The 22,879-nt window shown below is 51.2% G+C and overlaps 1 protein-coding gene across 11 annotated transcripts in view; it reads left to right on the forward strand.

Annotated features, from left to right (window-relative positions):
• The first annotated feature begins 608 nt into the window (after positions 1-608).
• The window catches only part of PROM1 (prominin 1), a 113,090-nt gene continuing 90,819 nt past the window's right edge, over positions 609-22,879 (forward strand). For 2 of the 11 annotated variants that reach the window (XM_061145471.1, XM_061145464.1), the window contains exons 1-2: positions 1,623-1,968; positions 8,261-8,705. In XM_061145471.1, coding sequence (XP_061001454.1) covers positions 8,486-8,705 — 220 coding nt within the window. In that variant the 5' untranslated portion in view covers positions 1,623-1,968; positions 8,261-8,485. Of the gene's footprint in view, positions 796-1,106; positions 1,182-1,621; positions 1,969-2,326; positions 2,425-3,023; positions 3,116-8,260; positions 8,706-22,879 lie in introns of those variants that run through there. The other 9 variants (XM_061145465.1, XM_061145466.1, XM_061145467.1 and 6 more) reach the window with 9 other exon arrangements.

Genomic DNA, 22,879 nt, shown 5'->3' on the forward strand with positions numbered 1-22,879 from the left:
CTGTCCATCATTCAATTGTCGGTCTGTCCATCCTTCCATGCATCCATCAATCCATCTTTATCACAAACATGAAACACCTACTGTGTTCCCAACACTGTCTGGAAGGTGCTTTTCTTCCATAAGTCTTATTTTTCCCACCAGGGAGTACTCTCCACTCGAGATAGGAAGTAGTGAGTGAGGAGTGAGGTGAACCTCCGTGAGCGCAGTTGGAAGAGGGGGGCTGGTTGCTCTCGGCGGGAGCTTCGTGCCCCTCAGCCAGTGGGGATGGCAGGTAACTCCCAGCAAATGAAAGGAGGGATGAAAGCTCCCAGTGCTTGGACCTATAGCGGCTGCCTGTGTGCGTATACGGGAGCAAGGGTGGCTCTCTGTGGGCGTTCTAGCCCCAGCCACTAGCATCACGGTTAGTGCGCGCTGAGGAACCAAAGGCTTTGAGTTTGGTTTTATTTGGGTAAATTAAAAAAAAAAAAAGCCTTGGAATCTGGCAATAAAAGCGTCTAACGCGGCAGAGGGAGTCAACCGAGGCAGGTCTGAGTGGGAACCAGAGAGAGAAGTTTCAGAAGAGTAGCGGTGTTCAAACAGACGCTCAGCCTGCCTCGAGGAGGCGTGGGTGCTGGGAGAAGGGCGTGCTTGCCGGAGCCCCGCTCTCGCCGCTGGAAATGGCAGAAGCTGGGTCTCCGGGGGTGCCCCAGGGCATGTAGGCGAAGCTGCTCAGCGGGTCCAACCGGGCGCGCGTGCAGAACCCCCAGCAGGTCCCCACCTGGGCCCAGGGCCGCGCGCTCGGCCCTCCCGCCGCGGGTGAGTCTGTTTCAGGAAGCGGCGCGTTCCGGGGGCCGCATCCTCAAGTCCCCGCCCGTGAGCGCCGGGGCGAGGGGAGGGGGGGGCGGTCTGCAACAGGTCTCACGGCACCCCCCGCCCCGGGCCTCGCCGGCGCGCCTCCAAGGCCGGCGCCTTTCCAGACCCGCCCTGTCCCAGGGTCTGTCTGGCAGACGCGCGGGGCTGCGGGGCCGCCTCTCCGGAAGCCAGCCCGGTGGTCCCCGAAGCCGACTCATAAATGATTTATGAGCCGGGGCGGAGCGGGCCGGGTGGGGGGGTGGGGTGAGGCGAGGAAAGAGACGGGGTGGGGTGGGGGGCGGAGGCGGCGGCGGCGGCTCGACCCGAAGGAGAGCTGGACCGGGCGCGCGGTGAGTAGCCCCTTCGGAGCCCGGAAGGCGTCTGGGGCCCCAACCCCGGGGGTGAGCGCCCCCGCCCAGAAAGCTAGGGGGGGCGGGAAATGGGGGGGAGGGCACACTCTGTACCCCCCTCTCCCAGCCCGCGGCAGGTGATGCTAGCCCGGAGAGCGGCGGGGGAGCCCGAGGGGCTGCAGGGCGAGGTGGACCTCTCGGGAGTTCGGGGCAGGGCGCTGACGCGCGCCAACTTTGCGGGCTGCGTGGTGGGTCTTTCCACGCAGCGGAGAGAAGCCGGCGGCTGTGGGGTGCGAGCCAGAGATGGGGGCGCGAGCGCGACTCGGACCCCGAGGCCACCAGCTCGCTCTCTGAGAGGGGGGCGGACCAGGGAGGCGGGTCTGGGGCTTGGGAACTGCTTTTCGGTGCGGGGAGTCCCCGGCGGAGGGTGGGGGTAGTGGAGCAAGGGGTGTGGGGCATTGACTCCCCCCGGCTGGGTATGGAGAGGGGTCCCCTTCCTCTGATTTGCTGAAAGGAGTACGGAGTGCAGCCGACTGGCACACGTGGGGCTCTGGGGGTGCCGTGGGCGGGCGGCCTTGTCGCCGTGCCCACGTGCGGGCGCAGTCACCCCTGGCTTGAAGCATTGCTCGGTCCGCTCTGGGCGCGCAGCGCAGGGACCTTCAGCGATTGCCGGACGGAGAACGGGGTGTTGGAGGCGCACCCTGGCCGGTAAGGCGTCCGGGAGGACAACAAAGGGAATCGTGGACAGACGAAGAGCTTCGCGGCGCCGGGGAGTCGGGGGCCGGAGGTCAGTTTCTCCAAGTCCTCGCCGAGAGCGGCGGCGGATCGGATCGCGGGAGCCCGGGGCGCACCGGTCGGGACCCCTTTCTCACCCGCGATCCCAGTCCACTCCAGCCTGCGCCAGCGGCGGCCAAGTTACTCGGGCACCCCCATCCCCTTCCCCCCGGTGGTGAAGGATTCCTGGAGTCTCCGGGCTTCGCGCGCCCGCCCGCCCGGCCGCGCATCCTTTGTCCAGCAGCCCTGGAGAGGCTCCTGGCGCCGGGGGCGCGCGGGCAGGAGGGGGCCCCGGGCCGGCGGAGGGTGGTAGGGAAAGGCGGGGACGATAGGCACCGCCAGCTGGAGTAGCAACAGGTTTTGCCTTGTAGCCCGCGGCAGCTGCTGAAACTCGCTCCTGCCCCGGGGCTTGGAGGACGGTTTTCCCGGGTTCCGGAGACAGGCGGCTGAGCTTGGTTAATTTCAGCAGGTGTGTGATTGGGATCCTGGAACGTCCCCTCCCGCACCCGAACAGAGACACCCCCACCCCCGCCCCCGGAGACTCAACTGCTGGCTGTTCCTGGGTTGCTTGAGCCGGATGACACTTTTCGAAAGACTTGAATATAGGCAACTTCCTATTATTCAATGTGTGTGAACTTTGGATCTTCTCCTTCATTTGTGAGTTTCCTCTGCCAGCGGCGGCCGCGGCGGAGCTGAGGCTGTTGCTCTCGGCAGGCAGGGGCGGTCGGAACCCTCTGTGGACTGCCAGGTGTGAGTGCGGCTAGGCCCTGCACCTGAATTCCACCGCCAACTCTCCCACGCCGTTCAAAACCCCTTATTGCAGACAGCAATGAGAACCGCTGGGGGGACTGCAAACAACTGCTGTGCTCAGGTCGTCAGTGGGACTAGAGACTTCCTCCTCGTAAAAGCCGGGGCCCTCTGTTCCCTGCTACAGTGCCTTTTAATTTAGTTTTCTTAATGTATCCCATTTTTAAAATGAACTTTCTTATGAGTTCCAGGCTTCCCTGATGGCTCAGTTGGTAAAGAATCTGCCTGCAATGCAGGAGACCCTGCTTTGATTCCTGGGTCGGGAAGATCTGCTGGAGAAGGGATAAGCTACCCACTTCAGTATTCCTGGGCTTCCCTTGTGACTCAGCTCCTAAAGAATCCACCTGCAATGCGTAAGACCTGGGTTCAATCCCTGGGTTGGGAAGATCCCCTGGAGAAGGGAAAGGCTACCCACTCCAGTATTCTGGGCTGGAGAATTCCATGGACTGCATAGTCCATGGGGTCGCAAAGAGTGGGACACAACTGAGTGACTTTAACTTTCACTTTATGAGTTCCATGCTGGACTATTCCTGTGTGTCTAGTGTGGTAAAGCAAAGTGCATCAAAGGACAGGTAGAAAATAATAAGGCAAATATTGGTTTGTTGGGACCATTCGCAGTATGAAGGAAGTCCGTTTATAGGGATCAAGAGTTCACACTGAGATTAGTTCAAGGTCAGGATGCATGGTTACAAATGACTGAAAGCAATTCTGCATAATTTTAGCAGAAAAGAGACTGGATACTGGGGTGACCTAGTGATGGGACCGAAAGGCTGGCTGGCCGGCCAGGCTTGGGAGCCCAGAGGAGTGGACTTGGGGCTTACAGCAGGATTCCTGATGGGGTACGGCCGTGGCTGCCATGAGGCTCTGACTGTGGCTGCTCGAATGTTGCCATCATTGAAGCAGAAACTGCCTCTGCTGCCCTGTGTCTCATGCACAAGCCCAGAAGTGAGCGTCTGATTGGCTGAAAACCCCATGGACAGAGGAGTCTGGCAGGCTACAGTCTATGGGGTCCTAGAGCGTCGGACAGGACTTAGTGACTTAGCATGCACACATCCTTACTGAGTGCCTAGTATGTGCCAGGCTCCAAGGGCACCAAGATGGGGAGTCAGGGGCCCACAAAGCTGCTGGGCTTGGTCCGCTCAGTGCAATCAAAGAAAGATGTTCAGCTAGGTTTTGCTTCACGTCTGTTGTTCTGCAGTTGTGTTTGGGAGCGTGGAGGTGTCTTTGGAAAGAGGTATGGCTTAGTCAGGAACAGTGCTGGTTCTCAAGCCTTCGTTGTCTAAGCATCAGTCACCGGGGGAGGGTGCTAAACATGCAGATTAATGGGCCACATCTCCAGAAATGCAGTCTGATAATCTCATTTGAAACAAAGACCCAGTTTTACGCTGATGGGGCTCTTGGGTCTGGAGCCATCCTGGGGTTTGTGCTGGCAGTTCCCTGATGGCTCTCAGGGGCTCTTGCTACTGAGTGTACCGAAGTACCCAGACCTTGAAAGAACAGCAATTCGAACTGAGACAAAAACTTCTTCTTTGTCACCTTGACTTTTATCTGTAGTCTGGTGTTTTGTAAGTAATGAGGTTTGCCCGGATTGTGTGTGATGTGTGTGCATGCCCGCCTGTGGAGTGTGTTCCATGTGTGCTGTGTCTGTGTGAACTGTGTGTCAGTGTGCGTGCCCGAGCCGTGTGTGTGATGTGTGTGCATGTCCGCCTGTGGAGTGTGTGCACCTGGGGTGTTCGATATGTTCTTAAAAGTGGCTCCAGAAGTTAAGAGGGACCTCCACTCGGGAGCAGGACGCAGGCGCCGCTCAGGTGCTGCCCTGACCCAGTGGACGCCCCATCTTTGCCTTTCCTGAGGGATCTCTCCAGTCTGCTCTTCATCGAGGATGGCTGGAGCCTGTTTATTCACAGGTCTCCCGTGGGCCTCCTGCCGTCTCCCCTCACTGCGTTTCCCTCTGTCCCCAGCGGGGCCTTGGTGGCATCACCAGGAAGTCAGCCTTTCTTAGCAGCTGAGTCTTTAATCCTTCCAGCTGCTGTGCTTCTGCGTGTCCTTTAGCAGAAAACAAGACGTGTGTGCATGTGCATGTGCACGTCTGCCTGTGGAGTCTATGCACCTGGGGTGTTCCGAGTGTGTTGTGTCTGTGTGAACTGTGTGTGTGATGTGTGTGCACGTCCGCCTGTGGAGTGTATGCACCTGGGGTGTTCTGAATGTGTTGTGTCTGTGTGAGCTGTGTGTCAGTGTGCGTGCCCGGATTGTGTGTGATGTGTGTGCACGTCCGCCTGTGGAGTGTATGTACCTGGGGTATTCCGAGTGTGTTGTGTCTGTGTGAGCTGTGTGTCAGTGTGCGTGCCCGGATTGTGTGTGATGTGTGTGCACGTCCGCCTGTGGAGTGTATGCACCTGGGGTGTTCCGCGTGTGCTGTGTCTGTGTGAGCTGTGTGTCAGTGTGCGTGCCCGGATTGTGTGTGATGTGCGTGCATGCCCGCCTGTGGAGTGTGTTCCATGTGTGCTGTGTCTGTGTGAGCTGTGTGTCAGTGTGCATGCCCGAGCCGTGTGTGTGATGTGTGTGCATGTCCGCCTGTGGAGTGTGTGCACCTGGGGTGTTCCGAGTGTGCTGTGTCTGTGTGAACTGTGTGTGTGATGTGTGTGCATGTCCGCCTGTGGAGTGTATGCACCTGGGGTGTTCCGTGTGTGCTGTGTCTGTGTGAACTGTGTGTCAGTGTGCGTGCCCGGATTGTGTGTGATGTGTGTGCACGTCCGCCTGTGGAGTGTGTTCCATGTGTGCTGTGTCTGTGTGAACTGTGTGTCAGTGTGCGTGCCCGGATTGTGTGTGATGTGTGTGCATGCCCGCCTGTGGAGTGTGTTCCATGTGTGCTGTGTCTGTGTGAACTGTGTGTCAGTGTGCGTGCCCGAGCCGTGTGTGTGATGTGTGTGCATGTCCGCCTGTGGAGTGTGTGCACCTGGGGTGTTCCGAGTGTGCTGTGTCTGTGTGAACTGTGTGTGTGATGTGTGTGCATGTCCGCCTGTGGAGTGTATGCACCTGGGGTGTTCCGTGTGTGCTGTGTCTGTGTGAGCTGTGTGTCAGTGTGCGTGCCCGGATTGTGTGTGATGTGTGTGCACGTCCACCTGTGGAGTGTGTTCCATGTGTGCTGTGTCTGTGTGAACTGTGTGTCAGTGTGCGTGCCCGGATTGTGTGTGATGTGTGTGCACGCCCGCCTGTGGAGTGTGTTCCATGTGTGCTGTGTCTGTGTGAACTGTGTGTCAGTGTGCGTGCCCGGATTGTGTGTGATGTGTGTGCACGCCCGCCTGCCCGCCCGCAGCAGCGTGGTCCTACCTGGATAACCACACGCCCCTCCGTCGTCTCTTCCTCCTGCCCCGTTCAGCCCCGCAGAGCTGCAGACGGGCTGGGCAGAGGCTGACTTGCTGTGTCTCCTCCTTCTTATCTGTTCTCTCTGGGAGAGATTCGGGGACCGAGCAGGGCGCTGATTCGTGGTGGAGACCGTGAAAGGCTCGAGTGCTTCCGAGCCCGAGCACGGGTTGTTGGCAGGGATCGTCCTTTAGAAGCCCTGGCCAGGGCCCCGGTGTGTCTGTGTCCGTGGGTGAGGTGGACCCGGAGGCGGGGGTCCATGAGGGTGGCACTGGGCACCGCAGGGGAGCCGGGCAGCCCGCGGTTTGAGAAGGGGAGAGTCGAGGGTCCCTCCACTGGCTGGTCTGTGCAGACGGGACTGCAGTGGACGGGGCTTAGAAGATGAGGCGGTTCTAAGGGCACCTGATGTGAATGAACATCTTCTCTCAGGTAGCTCATCACCTCCTGCCTCTGGTCTGGGCTTTCTTTGACTTGGTGGAATACAGATAGTGGGTCCTCTGGCCTCTTGTACAAATGTGTCCATCTCTTAGTGGTCTCTCTCCCGCATCTTGCGTGTGTTCCTGGAGAAAGTGAAAGCACGTGAAGTCACTCAATCCAACTCTTTGCGACCCCATGGACTGTAGCTCACCAGGCTTCTCCATCCATGGAATTTTCTAGGCAAGAATACTGGGATGGGTCGCCATTCCCTTCTCCAGGGGGTCTTCCTGACCCAAGGATCGAACCTGGGTCTCCTGCTTTACCATCTGAACTGCCAGGGAATCCCTATGGGTTTCTGGAGAACCCCATCCTTATTTTGAAAGTTAGTGAGTGTAATACACAAAATAAAGTCAGAATGTTCCTGCCCCTGGAGGAAAAGGACAGGCAGAGCGGCGGTTGCCCTGGGAAGTTCTGTTTCGAGTCCTCTCGCCCAGTGTCTGGCACAAGCCGAGCTCTTGGTTTGGATGATGTAGTTTCTGTTCCGCGGCTCATACTCAGCCCTGTCTGTATGCCTGCACTGTGCTCAGCTCTGGGGAGAGAAACTCCAGGAGGACGGGGTCCACGCCGCCCCCCGGACGCTGGGTTGGGAGCTGATTTCGGTTCCTGATCTTTCTCCCGTCCCCAGGGGAGGGCGGGGGTCTCCCTCTGCTCAGTCTGTCATCGCCTGGACCCCGAGTCGCCCATGGGGTGACTTGAGATGGGGACTCCCACCCGGGCGACCTGGTGAGCATGTTAAAAAGACAGAAACCAGCATCACCCCACCTTAAAGAGTTTGGTCCCTTGAGGCCACGCTCTTCCAGTTTGGATTGAGGGGAGTGAAGAGGAGATAAAGTTAGATCAGTGAGCATATTAGTGAGATAAGAGACGGAGTAAAACACGTCTCCAGGAAGGGGGTTGTTGCTGTTTGTTGTTTAGTCCCCCGACTCTTTGTGACCCCACGGACTGTAGCCTGCCAGGCTCCTCTGTCCGTGGGATTTCCCAGCAAGAATACTGGAGTGGGTTGCCATTGCCTCCTCCAGGGGATCTTCCCCACCTGTGTCTCCTGCACTGAAGGCGGATTCTTTACCACGGAGCCAGATCACGGAGCACATTAGTAAAATAAAAGACAAAGTAAGACATTTGCAGAGATGGGGAGAACAGCCCAAAACTGGAGGAAAAATGAGCATCTTATCTATTGCTGGGGAGCTCTACCTCTCTGAGATGGCGGGCTCTGCAGGGAGGGTGTCTCGGAGTTGGGACAGTCCAGGCTTGGGCTCTGAAAGCCACCTACTGGGTGTGAGTTCTGGCCTACCATTAGTCAGCGGTGGCTTCGGGCAAATCACTGAGATTCTCTGAGTCAGTTTCCTCATCTGTGAAATGGGATAATGCCTTAAGTGAGTTCCTACCTGTGGGCGTGTAGAATGTTTTCAGATGCGGTTAAGTGTTAGCTTCTGAGACCACACAGTCACTCCACTGCCTGGTGTTCCTGGGTCTGGCTCTTGGCCGGGGACCTTCTAGCTTTCCTGCCCTCACGCTTGGAGCAGGCTCTGTGTTTCTTCCCCAGCAGCGGATTAGGCTGAGCGCTTGCTCTAAAGCTTGGCAGCCTCTCCACCAGGCGAGCTGCGGGTGCGGGCAGGCTGCAGGCATTAGTGACCCCCCGTCTCTTCTCTCCCTGCCAGGGATGCTGCTTTGATGGACTGAGTCCCCCTCCCCTGCCTGCCAGAGAAGGTTCTCTGCTGCCCTTCGCTGCATGCCACCCTGGCCAGGAAACTGAGGACACCGCAGACTCAACTTCAGGACGCTTCTTCTGCACAGGAACGCGCTTCTGCCGTCCCTAAGGCTTCCAGAACCCCTGACGTGGGCGGCCCCCAGTACCACCTCATGTTCAGGGCATCTTACTAGCCATGGTCCTCCTCCTCAGCTTCCTCCTGCTGCTGGGCCTCTGTGAGGACACCATGTCAGAGGAGCCGTCATCATCCGGGTACCGTCCTGCTGATTTGGAATTCCAGTTGCCTTCAACCTCCTATCAGACCAGCGACTCTTTCGATCCTGGTCCCGCTGGCTTCTTCTTTCACATCGTGCGCCTATTTGTTCACGTTGTGCAGCCCAATGCTTTCCCTGAAGGTAAGTCCCGCGGCTGGAAAAGGACAGAATTTGTCTCCAAACACCGCTCCCGGGCACACACGCACTAGTGTTGTTAATGACAGCATGATAGGAGGAGGATATATTCTCTGTGGTCAAGTGTGAGATTCTGAGTGAGTGATTGGCACAGGAACAGAAAGCGTTTAGATGGAAGTTAAGAAAATCAAATGAAATAGGTTGTCAGGAACGTGATGATAAGAAAATGAAACTGAACTGTGTTGCCATGTTGTTCTTCCAATTCTTTATCCTCCATCCCCTCCTTCTTTGTGTTGGTTAGAGAACTGAATTATCCTCAAATTCCTACCAAAGGTAAAAGGTAGGCTAAAAATGCGAATTCCCTGCCATCAAATGAGAAGTCAATAATGACCGCTCATGGACATTGAACGTTAGAAGTTTAACTCTCCTCCACCCACTATGATACGTGGTTTTGACACTGCTTCAGGCTAGGTCAGGTGAAACAAACCTGTTACCTGGGTAACTTGTTTGCTTCAATTCTATGAGTCTGAGTCTGAGGACAGGAGGGAACTTGGCTGGCATCGTGCAGTTGCTCTGTGTATGTGCCACTGTCTGGCCTTAGCAATGGGGCTAATCTGTCCTGGGAAGTCTTCAGGGTATGTGTTTTCAGGAACGGGATTATGAAAATGTAAGTGGTCTATGGGAAGTGTCTGCTATTAGGGTTTGGCAGTCTAAATTTTTATTGGTTTAATGTTAGATCTAGCTTAGGCTTGTTCTTTTAACTATGAAGATTTGCATACTGTCATTGATTATTAAGTGTTATAAAATTTGTGGTAGTCTTGATCATCTTCCTAAGATGGTCAGCCATTGTTCATAAGAAGATTATTTGTGAGAGAGAGAAAGGAGGAGAGAGAATGTATTTAGCAAACCTTAGCACCTGTTTATATTATGGGCAGTTTATAGATTTTCTTAATATACATTTACATAGAACTTTTTACATGTATTTATGTCAGGTTAAGCAGTTGAAACAGTCTGAAGTGTAGTTCTCAAATTTTTGTTAGTTTAAATTTCGATTCAGTGAAGTAAATCACTCGGAGCCCTTCTGTCGTAGAAGAGTGTCCTGGGCAAGCACTGCTTACTGCTTACGTCACTGCCTAAAAGACTCAATCTGGAAGGCCAAAGGACAGAAGCAGAAGACACATCGAATTTATTTATTCATACTGAACACAAGTTCACGCTTCTCAATAGATATCTCTTCATTTATCTTTAGACTTGATGTAAATATAATTGAATAAATACATGGTTGGCCAAAAAAGTTTGTTGGAGTTTTTCTGTAACATCTTATGCAAAAACCCGAACAGACTTTTTGACCAGTAAATACCTGGTGGCTCAGTGGTAAAGAATGCACCTGAAAGTGCAGGAGGCCCGGGTTCGATTCCTGGGTTGAGAAGATCCCCGGGAGAAGGAAATAGCAACCCACTCCAGTATTCTTGCATTCTCCCATGAACAGAGGAGCCTGGTGGGCTACAGTCCAGGGGGTCACAGAGAGTCAGACATGACTGAGCACAAATGCAAGCAAGCACAGATGCCGATTAGTGAATTTAGTCTGGGCTTCTTGTTTATGTAGAAAACCTAGAATTCAGTTGTTTGATATGAATCTGCAATGACTTCTTTAAAAAGACTGTGAAGCCTCCTTGTGTCATTCTAAGGCAGATCATGTAATCGGTTAATCCTGTAATCTCTTTCCATATGTTTATTTTTCTCCCTCTGGGTTTCATAGGAAGACTTCCTCACACTAGTTTCACTAGGGAAAACAATATTTTTAAAGGTCTTCATTCGAATGATCAGGTTAAAAGGTGTCTTACTTCCATTGCCTTCTAGGGTTTTTTTTTTTTTTTATCTCCAACAACATGATTAGTGTGGAATTTAAATCCCAGTGTAATCTTAGGGTGTTAGCCTTCCTTGTCCTTTGACCTTCATCAATACTTGCTACTTTGGAGAAAGAAATTCCCAGAAGTAGACCAGAGCAGACCAACACTGCCCCTTTCAAAAAGCTTGTCAGGCTGCTTGGAGGATATAATACTGAACGTAGCAGCTGATGCTTGCAAGTGTCGGCTTTCTTCCACCGCTTCCTTACTTACGCTCTCCCACTCAGTTACTGACTTTCATAGTAGCTTCAAAGTGCTCATTAGGTGCTTTGCAGTATGGACACTAGAGCACAATCGTGGTTTTCTGGGTTTTTTCCCCCCTTTTCACATGACTTTTTAAAAAATAATTGAAGTATCGTCGGTTTACAGTGTGTTAGCTTCAGGCTTTCATCACATTGGTTCAGTTTTGTGTGTGTGTGTGTGTGTGTGTGTGTACGTATATTTATATATGTATTCTTTTCAGATTCTTTGCCCTAGTTCCCTGTGCTATAAGTAGGTCTTTGCTGCTTATCTGTTTTATACACAGTAGTGTGACTATGTCAGTCCCATCCTCCCAATTCATCCCTCCCCTCCCCTTCCCCTTGGTAACCATAAGTTTGTTTTCTGGTTCTGTGAGTCTATTCCTGTTTTATGAAGAAGTTCATCTGTGTTTTTTGGTTTTAGACTCCACGTGTAAATGATATCCTGTGATATTTGTCTGGCTCTGTCTCATTTCACTTAGTGTGATCATCTCCAGGTCCATCCATGTCACGGCAAGTGGCATTAGTCCATCTTTTTTTATGGCTGAGTAATACTCCGTTGTATGTATGCACCACATCCTCGGTGTCCATTCGTCTTTTGATGAACCCTTGGCTTGCTTTCCTGTCTTGTCTGATGTGAATAGTGTTGCAGTGATCTTTGGGGTGAGTGCATTTCATGAGCCCCAGAACAAAGAGTGACATCTTCATAATTGAAGATGTAGAGAGAGAGGTGGATTTTTATGTATTAACTAACTTTATACATTAATCAAAACAGTTAACTTCAGGATGAGTCCTCTGTGGAGTAACATCTTCACAGAGGATCATATCCCATAGGTCTGTTCTTTCATGTGAGAGAGCAGAAGTGTTTTGGGGGCACAGTCCCAGTGCCGGGGCAGAAGAGGAAGGGAGGGCCCTGGAACCCGGCTCCCTCTTCTCGTGCCATAGAACCTGGGGAGTTTTCCATATTTGCATCCTGTGTCCAGCCAAAATGGAATACCCAATTTTGCATTTGGAACTCTCTAAAGAGAAGCACATTATTTTGCTGACAAAAATCCATATAGTCAAGGCTATGGTTTTTCCAGTAGTCATGTATGGATGTGAGATTTGGACCATAAAGAAGGCTGAGCACCAAGGAATTGATACTTTCAAACTGTGGTTCTGGAGAAGACTTTTGAGAGCCCCTTGGACTGCAAGGAGATCAAACCAGTCCATCCTAAAGGAAATCAACCCTGAGTATTCACTGGAAGGACTGATGCTGAAGCTGAAGCTCCAATACTTTGGCCACCTGATGGGAAGAACCAACTCTTTGGAAAAGAACCTGATGCTGGGAAAGACTGAAGGCAGGAGGAGAAGGGGACGACAGAGGAGGAGATGGTTGGATGGCATCACTGACTCAATGGACATGAGTTTGAGCAAACTCCAGAAGATGGTGAAGGACAGGAAAACTCAGCGTGCTGCAGTCCATGGGGTCACAAAGAGTCAGACACAACTGAGCGACTGAACAACAGCAAAGAGAAGCACAGGGTGTATCCTGGTAAATACATGATGGAGAGTTCCTGTTCCGCTGGGGCTTGAGACACAGGCCTGTTCCTGCATTGAAGAAGAGATTAGCTTAGATTAGACCAGGAAGACAGGTAGGCATACAGCTCAGCAGAGTGTGCTCTAGAACTTGGTCTGGGTATTTCATAAACTCTGCCCTGATCTGAAGCTGCAGGAGAGATGTAGTGTCCTGGGCTTGGCTCACTAAGAAATGAGTGATGACTTACATTACGGAGGAATTGTTAGTCCGTTTATTAACCTAGAAAGGGTGTTGATGGCAGAGTGTGTATGTGGGGGCTGGGGGGCTGGGGAGATGGGGAAAGAGCATGCCAGGCAGAGAAAACGGCGTGTCCAGAGAGTGGAGGAGGCAGCAGTTCATGGTGGACCCACGAGGTGTGCATTCATGGGGTAAGTTGGCCAAGGCTGGGGAGCTAGAGCTAGAGGACCCTGACTGGCAGCCTGGGGAGCTTTGTAGGGGGCAGGAAGCTAAGGCAGCGTAAGCAAAGGTTGCATTCATTTGGCAAGTGTTTTTGAAAGCCACGCCTTCTGTGGTGCACTTGCTGAGTGCTGTGAACCAGCCTCGAAGTGGACTTGGGTTTTGGGAAAAGAATCCGGCTGCAGCTGGTAGGATAGCTCACAGGGAGGGTGAGGCTCCTGCCATGGCCCAGAGGGTGGTAATGATGAATTAACGTGGGCAGGTGATGGGGCAAACTGAGGCAGGTTAAATGTCCAGGGGATTTGGTTTAAGTCCTAGGTCTTGACTGTTGCTTGTTGGGCTGACAATTTTCAGAGCCTCTGTTCTCATAAATGTAGTGTGACTCTATAGCTTTTGTCTGTGAGACTTAAATGAGATGATGCATGTAAAGCCTGTGTTTAAAACCATGCCTGAAAGGCGCAGAGAAAAACCTTCATCATATTATTATTTAGGGCTTCTCTGGGGGCTCAGACGGTCAAGAATCTGCCCGCTATGAGAGAGACCAGGTTCAATCCCTGAGTGGAGAAGATCTCTTGGAGAAGGGAATGGCAACTCACTCTAGTATTCTTGCCTGGAGAATTCCGTGCATAGAGGAGCCTGGCAGGCTATAGTCCACAGGGTTGCAAAGAGTGGGACATGACTCAGCGACTAACACATTTACTTTCATACTATTTGCGAGGAAGCATTGACCAAACTTGTTGCCAGAATTGTTTTTGGGAAGAATACAGAAAAGAAAAGCTGTCTCCAGGAGGGATCTTTAAAATGTTCTTGCTGATGTTTCCTTAGGAACATTCTCCGTGGAGATGCCTTATGAGAAGCAGTTCTGTTCCTTTTGAAGTTGGGTTGCGCTGTGTCTCCCCAGCAAGCCCCGCAGCAGCAGAGCTGGTCTAGAAGCCAGGACTTGGACGCAGCGCTGGTTTACTAAGTAGTGTCTGCTCCCACAGAGTGTCTGCATCTCACGGGTGCTTGTTTTTCTCTGTTTTTTCCACCCCCCCGCTGTCTCCAGGGTGTGCCGTGAGGCATACTGTGCACCACATCAGCTTGTTTGAATCTCCCACCAACTTTGACAGGTGGACGGTGATCTTATTTCTATTTCTTACAGCCCCTTTTACAGATTGGAAAACTAAGTCAGGGTGAGATTACAGGTTCAAAGCATACAACTAGCCAGTGGCAGATTGAGAACCCACTGTCTCCAGGACTGGTTACTTCTCCTGTATTCTATAGCTTTCTTGGTGGGTAATTTATTTCCATTTTATTTTGTTTTGGCCAAGCTATGCGGCACACTAGATCTTAGATCACCAACCAGGGACTGAACCCACACCCTCTGCACTGGAAGCGCGGAATTACAACCACCGTAACTCCAGGGAAGTCCCTCCCTCTTATTTTAATAATAGTGCTTTTAAACTGATTGTGAGTCACTATGAAAAGCAGTGACTTGCCCACTGAGAGCGGGCTCTGCAGGAGATGATCTGGTGTGGATGGTGAGCGGTGCCTTTTCCAGTTTCCTGTGCCTGTGATGATCTTGGCAGAAATCATGACCCACGTCAGAGCCTTTCTAATGGAGCAAACCAAAAGCCCTCCTCTGCTTTTATTTTCGTAGAAATTTTCTAGAATTATTCTCTACTCTGTTTTGGTATATCTTTAGATTAGAGTTGAGAATGGTTGACCTATTTCTAGGCCTTTCCCAGGTGGCGCTCATGGGAAGGAACCCGCCTGCCAATGCAGGAGACATAAGAGACTCGGGTTCGATCCCTGGGTTGGGAAGGTCCCCTGGAGGAGGGCATGGCAACCACTCCAGTATTCTTGCCTGGAGAATCCCCATGGACAGAGGAGCCTAGAGGGCTACAGTCCATGGGGTCGCAAAGAGTCAGACAGGACTGACGTCTGAGCACACGTGCACACACGACCGACTTCTCGCAGCGTCTGAGGCTGATCTGATTTGCTCCTGGGAGGCGTGGTGTGGGCTGGATTGGGGTAAGTGGTAGAAGTGGGGCAGCGGGAGGAGCCGAGCTTGGTGTCCAAGGACTTTGGTGCCATCAGACTGAGCGCAGCGAGTCTATCTGTTGCAGGTGACAGAAACCTATTCGCAAAGGCGGTCCAAAAAGGTCTTTATCAGCAACAGCGTCTTACTGCATAACTCAGGGAGTCGTGTTCAGTATCTCGTAATAAACCAAGATGGAAAGAACATGAAAAAGAATATATATATATGTCTTTATATCTGTGTATTCCGGATCACTTCGCTGTCCACCAGAAACTAACACAGCATTGTAAATCTGTAATAAATACTTCAGTTAAAAATATTTTTTTTCAAAGGGGGTTTAATCATCAGAACTCCAGGTTACTTCATGACACTTGAGGGGTTGAGGAGGGGATCGGTCAGCACAGACTCTGCCCGCCCCCTTTCTGGGCTCCTCCTTGCCCATGGCCTCTTCCTTCCTCTGGGTTCCCCCATCCCGCAGTCCTCATGGTGGCAATTCCAGGCTGCCAGCCTCATCGGTCTCAGGCCAGCTCCCTAGAGAATCCCTGAGCCTTCTCTCTCTTTCTGTCTCTTTTTAAGTCTCAATCCTGGTGCTGCCTGGGGTCAGTCGCCAACCACGGGCCCATGGAGGTACCCATGCCCACAGTCACACCGCACGTGGGCCTGGCGCTGAGAGGCATCACAGGCAGGGAAGCTGGTTTTCAGGAAAGGAGTGGTCGGGCAGATGGCCCAGTAGGTGTGTCTGTGCCAACGTCCACCTAGAATCAGGGCGCTGTATTATATCCAGCACCTGCGTGTTTCCCCTTTATCAGACGGGGCCAGCATTGTCTCCTTCAGATCACGTGGATGCGTGTTGGCAACCCGCCCAGCCGTAAATAAGGTCGTGGAGGGAAAGGGTGACATGAATTGAACCTCTCTCCCCGGTGTCACTGACTGCTGGGCCGTCTACCATCTCTTTGCATCCTAACAGTGACAACAGCCAACAGCCACAATGGGCCTGCTTCTGGGGATTTGAACAGCTCAGCAACTCTGTGAGCTGAGGACTGTTAACCTCATTTATTCAGAAGAGGACGCTGAGATCCCGAGAGCTAGCTAGTTGACCAGAGTTTCACAACGAGCCAGTGGCAGAGCCAGGACGGCTGGGTTGAACGTCCAGGGTCATAGTTGCCGCTTATGTTTAGCCGATAAGGAAAGGGAGACCCAGGGAGGGAGGTTAAAGGACAGCTGCAAGGTCACACACTCCAATGGCTCGGGGACCATGCCAGGGTTTGACCCAGGGCACTGTGAGCACGAATCTCCTCCATGGGCTTCCTGAAGGAGGCGGGTCTGGAGAGGGTGTGTAACGGGCACTCCGCTAATCCATCTGGTGGGCCTCTTAGTACAGCTTTCATACTGTGGACTTGAAATGCAAGTCTTGTTGGCTGTCTTCCCATAAGCTTGTCTGCGAAGTGTGTGCCAGTCCTGCGGAAGATGTGAGAAGGTGAGCTTCCTGGCCTCCAGCAATGATGTCCTCTTTGAGGCCTTCAGGTACACGCAGGAAATAAGAGATTAATCACACAGTGTAAGCCACTCAGTCGTGTCCAGCTCTTTGCAGTCCCACGGACTGTAGCCCCCCAGGCTCCTCCGTCCATGGGATTCTCCAGACAAGAATACTGGAGTGGGTTGCCATGCCCTCCGCCAGGATATCTTCCCGACCCAGGAGCAAACTGGGGTCTCCTGCATTGCAGGTTGATTCTTTACCATCTGAGCCATCGATTAAATATGAATGTCAATAAAGAGAGGCCCTCCCACCCCAGCAGCTGTGGGATGAGACCCACGCGGTGGGAGACATCGCTTGTCTGCTGAGTGGGAGAGAAGTTCTAAGATAGACACCTAGAGAAGCAGCTGTCCACTGTGATCTGGAAGTGCTGGGGCAGAAGCAGAGGGATGTTACAGGAGGGGTGGCCCCAGGCAGGCCTGTCGTGTACCCTCTGCTGGGCTGGAGTCTAGATTCAGAAATGAGCCCGACAGGTTTTGTCGTTGTTGCTTTTTTGGCCACATCGCACAGCATATGGGGGTTTTGGCTCCCGGATCAGGGATGGAACCTGCAACTCCTGCAGTGAAAGTGTGGCGTCTTAACCCCTGGACCGCCAGGGAAGTCCTGAGTCTGACATTTGAGTGTTGGTGATGAGTCTGCACTCTGGAACCACTGCCTGGATTTGAATTCTGGCTCCTGTGTCGACGAGCTGTGTGACCTTGGGTATGCATGACTCATTGGAAAAGACCCTGTTGCTGGGAAAGATTGAGGGCAGGAGGAGAGGGGACGACAGAGGATGAGATGGTTGGATGGCGTCACCGACTCAATGGACGTGAGTTTGAGCAAGCTCCGGGAGATGGTGAAGGACAGGGAGGCCTGGCATGCTGCTGTCCATGGGTTTGCAAAGAGTCGGACATGGCTGAGTGACTGAACAACAACAAATCTGCAGTGAGCTAGGCGCCTGGTGCCCTTTGGAGAGATGGTGCCACCTGGGCCCCCTGCTCTCAGAAGGCTGACGTTGAGCCAGCAGCCTCTGCCTCAGCAGTCAACTGCAAGGCTGGAAGGCTGGTCCCTGCTGAGCAGTGCCCACAGCTTCCGGAGGAGGGACTCGTGCTGGTGGGCCATCGTAGAAGACTTCCTGGAGGAATAGCGTTTGAGCTGCGCTGTGTGGGTGTGGAGGAGCTCAGAGAGCAGAGTCGAGCATTCCTGGTCCACAAGCAGAGAGGCCGGAATGATGCGAGATGAGACAGGGGCTGGTAGGACGGGGTCCGGAGAGCAGGGAGCCCAGAGCCCTGCGTATCTGGGAGGTTGTCAGGCTCCTAGCTTGGGGAGGAGCTTGTGGGCAGATGGCAGACCGGCTCTGGAATGTTGGCTGACGTGCCTGCACGGGGTTTGATAGACGATGGAAGGTGGGCATCGCTCAGTAAACCTGTCACCCCAGCCCGAGCTGCAGGAAGGAGGCCGTGGGGGTGGGGTGGGGTGTGTACTGCCCACTGAGGCTGTTCCTGGAAATTGTCATGTTCACGTGGACACTGGTGTCCTAGCTCAGTGCTACTTGAGGTGTGGCCTTTGGACCAAAAACATCAGCCTGACCTGGGAGTTTGAAACCCATCCCTCCACCTGCTAAATCGGGGGTCACAAAGAGCCACGACTGAAGTGATCTCGTGGCAGCATCAGCCTCCTTGCTGTGTCCTCATTTGGTGGAGAGAGAGAAGGTTCTGGTCTGTCCCTCTTTTTCTTTTTTTATAAATTTATTTGGCTGCACCAGGTCTTGGTCGCGGCATGTGGGATCGTCTATGTTCATTGTGGCAGGCGGGATCGTTCTCTAGTTGTGGCAGGCGGACTCTTTGTTACGGCATGTGGTTCCCCAGCCAGGGAGCGAACCTGAGCCCCCTGAACTGAGAGCTCGGAGTCTTAGCCGCAGGACCACCAGGGAAGTCCCTGGTCTCTTCCTTTTCTTGCGAGGACATTAATCCCCCCACGAGCCCATCCTCATGACTGCGTCTAAACAGACCTCACTTCCAAACTCCTGCATACTGAGGGTTAGGGATTCGGTCTATGAATTTGGGGTGACTCAGTCCATAGCAGGGCCTCAATACATAGTGCTGCAGTGAAGATTCTTGTATGTGTCTTTTGTGGTGATATATTCACATAATATATATGAATTGGGATGAATTCACATATGAATGAATTGCTGGGCCATGGGGTAAACATTTTTTTCACCTTTACTAATACTACCAAATAGTTTTCCACAGTGAATATACCAACCCAATCCTTAATTAAAAAAAAAAATTATATGGAGAATTTCAAATACATGTGTGAGTAGAAAGGCTCTCATCACCCATCACCCTAGATTCTGCAATTCAGCCCATGACCAGTCTTATTTCTGCGTCTACCCAATCCTCGTACTCACCCCCTTCATTTGGCAACAAATTCCAGTTTTTCTATCATTTCCTCTATAAATATTTCAGTGTAACTCTTTAAAAATAAAGACATCATGCTATTATAGTGTATAAAGTTAGCAGGAGATCTTCGGTATGATAAAATATTCGGGAAATGTTCAGATTTCTTGATTGTCTCATAAATGCAATTTTTAGAACCCTTTGTTTGAACTGGGATCCCAATGATGCCAGTGCATTGCAGTCTGTTTTTACCTTATACGATGCCCCGCCGTGTCTTTTTCCCCCTTGCAATTTATTTGTTGAAGAACTTAGTTACTGTTGCAGTAGTATTTCCCACGGGCTGAGTTTTGCCGATTCCATCTTCATGGGGTTCTTTACATGTTTCTCTGTCATCTGCGTCTTGTATAAACTAAGACCTGTAGAGCTCAGATTCAGATTTGTTTTGAGAGAAATAACAGTTTATAGATGGTGTTGACATCTGGTTATCTCTCCTTTTGGTGATGTTAGCAGCACGGATGGTCACCATCTATATTCATTCATTCATAACACATCCAGTCCTTTCAAAATGGTTTGTAAACAGGCTCTCAAGTACATTGGAACTCCAGAAAAACATAGATTTCTTTGTATATTCCAAAACTTGAATTGTTCACTCAACATTTTATGGTAGATATCTCTTCTTGTCCTTCATGTTGCTTAAAATAAAAACTCTTTGAAAGCAAGGAACCTAAAACGTTCATTCACCAATCTTTTGATGTAGGGCCAAGGCTTGCATTTTACAATTATGAGTTAATTGCTAACAGTTTAACATCAATTAGTGTCTTCGATATAAACAGCATCCACGATGCATCCTCCATAATTTTTGGTTCTTTGTTTTGATTTCTTTGAAGTGGAGCAAAACAAAGTTCAGAGCTCTCAATTTTCAGCCTGGTTTTTCCTCCCCAGACTTTTACAGTTTACTCACATATATTTCATCCATTGAACTGGCCTTTACTAAGTCTTTATAGAACATTAGACTTCGTTTTCAAAGCTCATTCTTTTTCTGTTCATATTTCTTCAGTTTGTGTAATGTTGTAATCACACATTTGTTTAATATCTAATTACTTATTATATACAGAGAGGCAGAAAGAAACTTGAAAGCAAACCCAGGGTTATGGGTTGGATTGTTCCTCCCACAGTTCGTCCATTGAGGTCCTGACCCCCAGTACCCCAGAATGTGACCTTGTTTGGGGGTAGGGTTCTCCTGGAGTAGCATGGGCTAAAAATCCCCTGGGACCAGTGTCCTTGTGAAAGGGGAAAGCTGGAGACAGATTCAGACCCGGGGAGGATGCCACGTGAAGACTGGGGTCACGCTGCCTCAGGCAAAGAAGTACCAGACCCAGGTGAGATCTGGAGCAGGTCCGCCCTGAGCACCTTCGGAGGGAGAGCCTTGACACCCTGATTTCAGACTTCCAGAAGCAGGGGGCAGTAAATTTCTGCTGGTTAAGCCACTCTATTGTGGCCCTTTTCTAAAACACTATTTTAAAATTTATTTTTGGCTGCACTGGATAAAGATACAAAGGTACAACAAATTTATCTTTGTTTCTGCACGCGGGCTGTCTCTAGCTGTGGCGAGCAGGGGCTGCTCTCTAATTCTGGTGCATGGGTTTCTCGTCGTCGAGGTGGCTTTTCTTGTTGTGGAGCACAGGCTCAGTTGCCTCCTGGCACGTGGGATCTTCCCAGGCCAGGGAGTAAATCCATGTGCCCTGCACCAGCAGGTGGGTTCGTAACCACTAGACCCCCAGGGAAGCCCCCGCTGCAGTGCTTTGTTACAACAGCTCTAGCTAACCATCTGCACGAGTGAGCTGGCGTTTGCAGAGGACCACGGGCAGGGGTGTGACTTCATGGTGATGGCTGACACACAGCCGTGTTCTCTGAGGGCGGCGATTGATGTTTGGGTCGTCTGATCAGCTGCAAAGTGGGGTTTAGTTCCAGAATCTCCACCGTACGTTTGTACACGCACATCGTCCACGCCTTGAATTCATGAAGATTCAGCTTTATGTGTTGAGGAGTAAGAAAAAGACAGAGACAGTACGAATGTTTCTTCCTACAGGGGTACAGTTGCCTTATGTAGTATCGAGCTACCTCCTGCATCAGTGCTTTAAAGAAAAACTCACTGCTTGCTTGAGACAAGATTTAAGGGACTTTGATGAGTAATTCCTTTTCTACCTGTTTTTTGTTTCCTACACTTCCTGCTTGACCCGAGGACCTCACCCCCTGGAGATCAGACACCTCATTCTGTTGCCTCCTTCCCTCCACTGGCCTTCTGGCAAACTCCTTCTGTTTCTTTAAAGCTGGCTTCATGTGATACCTATTCTGGAAATCTGGTCACGCTCCTCTTGTCATTTGGTTTGTATTATTTCGGTGTCTTTGTAATTTATGCACTTTTACTATTGCACGTTTAACACTGCCTTTTAATAATTTGCTGTCTTAGGTTACAAAGTTACTGATGCTAACAGTGTCTGGCATGTTGGAGACCCTTCATCAACAGATGAATGGATAAAGAAGATGGTGGTATACACACACACACACACACACACACACACACACACAGTGGAATATCACTTAGCCATTAAAAAAAAGGAAATTTTGTCATTTTCAACCACATGGATGGACCTGGAGGGCATCATGTAAGTGCAGTAACTCAGACAGAGAAAGGCAAATAATGTATGACATCACTTATATGTGGAATCTAAAAAAAAGACTCAACAAACTAGTGAATATCACGAAACAGAAGCAAACTTACAGAGTCAGAGAATAGATTAGTTACCGGTGGGCAGAGCGGGGAGGGGCTGTAAAGCGGTGGGGGAGTGGGAGGGCCAGCCTGTTAGGTGCACGACGGGCTCAGCCCTGTGTTGTGCAACACAGGGAACACGGCCAGTATTTTGTCATAACCGTATATGGAACAGAGCCTTTGAAAATTGTGTGAAAATTAATTAAAAAAATTAAACAATAAAATCCTAAAAGCCAAGTTCTTCTTGAGTGGGATTTTAAAAAAACAGCCAAATAATTTTAAAACTAGAAGAGAAAGGATGGAGAAGACCCCCAGGGCGGTGGCTTAGGTGAGAGAAATCTCTGCAGCCCTTCCAGGAGAGGGGTGACCCGTTCACAGGAAGCAGCTTGAAAGAGAGACGGGCTTCTGTTTGGTAATTCTCTGGGAGGAAACTTTGGAGTCAGCACTGTGGACCAAAAGGTGGGGGTGACCTAATTTCTTTGTGTTTGACATTTGTTTAGCTTGTATTGCAGGAATCTGTAAGTCTTTGTCCAATTATTTGAAAATATTTAATATTTTAATAATGTAATTGACGGTGTCACTGACTCAGTATGACGTGTTTGTTGACGGAGATGAAGGCTGTCTCCCAACCTGATTGACAGTAAATAGCCTTGTATCCCAGAGAGGAGGAGGTTGTGTGGGTGCTAATATCCTTGTGGAGGTTGGCTGACCTAGAAGCTCAGGCTAATGAGCTTTGGACAGCAGGCTTCTGGAAGGGCGATTGATTGTGACATGTGCGCTTAACGCTGCAAGGCTACCGTGCTATAAAACGACGGAATACTCGGAAAGCCTGCTTTGCAAGGAACTGCCTTTCTTTAAGGAGTCATTCCAAATATAACTGGAATTTAGTGCAATAGCAATAAAGCAGAGTCGAGATGAACATCTATTCCGAAATTAACAGCTGACTTTAGAAACACATGCTTCCCGAGTGTTACGTTGTGATAACAGACACAAACCCATCTCCGTAAAGAGCCCGCTTGCTCGCAGGTAAATCCATGAGTTCCGCTGTGAGCATGTGTATCAGATCTGTGCGCTTCTCTGTCCGGGCGGTTCTTCCTCTCCGAGGCCGCCCATCACCTGGACCAGTGCGGATGCTTCAGCTCAGAGAGAGTGGGGAGGGGGTACACAGTAGCCTCCAAAGGACCATAACAGTTCGCACCAGCTGCCTCCCCCATCTTCCCGGAACATACCCCACCACGTCTTGCCATGGACCCTTGGCCTCTGACTGTTCTCTTTTCATGGTCCTTTCTTCTGCATGGCTTGCTTCTCACATCACTTGGTCTTTGCTCAGATGTCATCTCCATCTCTGGCCACA

Source organism: Dama dama, chromosome 6, assembly GCF_033118175.1.
Source record: "Dama dama isolate Ldn47 chromosome 6, ASM3311817v1, whole genome shotgun sequence".
NCBI lineage: Eukaryota > Metazoa > Chordata > Mammalia > Artiodactyla > Cervidae > Dama > Dama dama.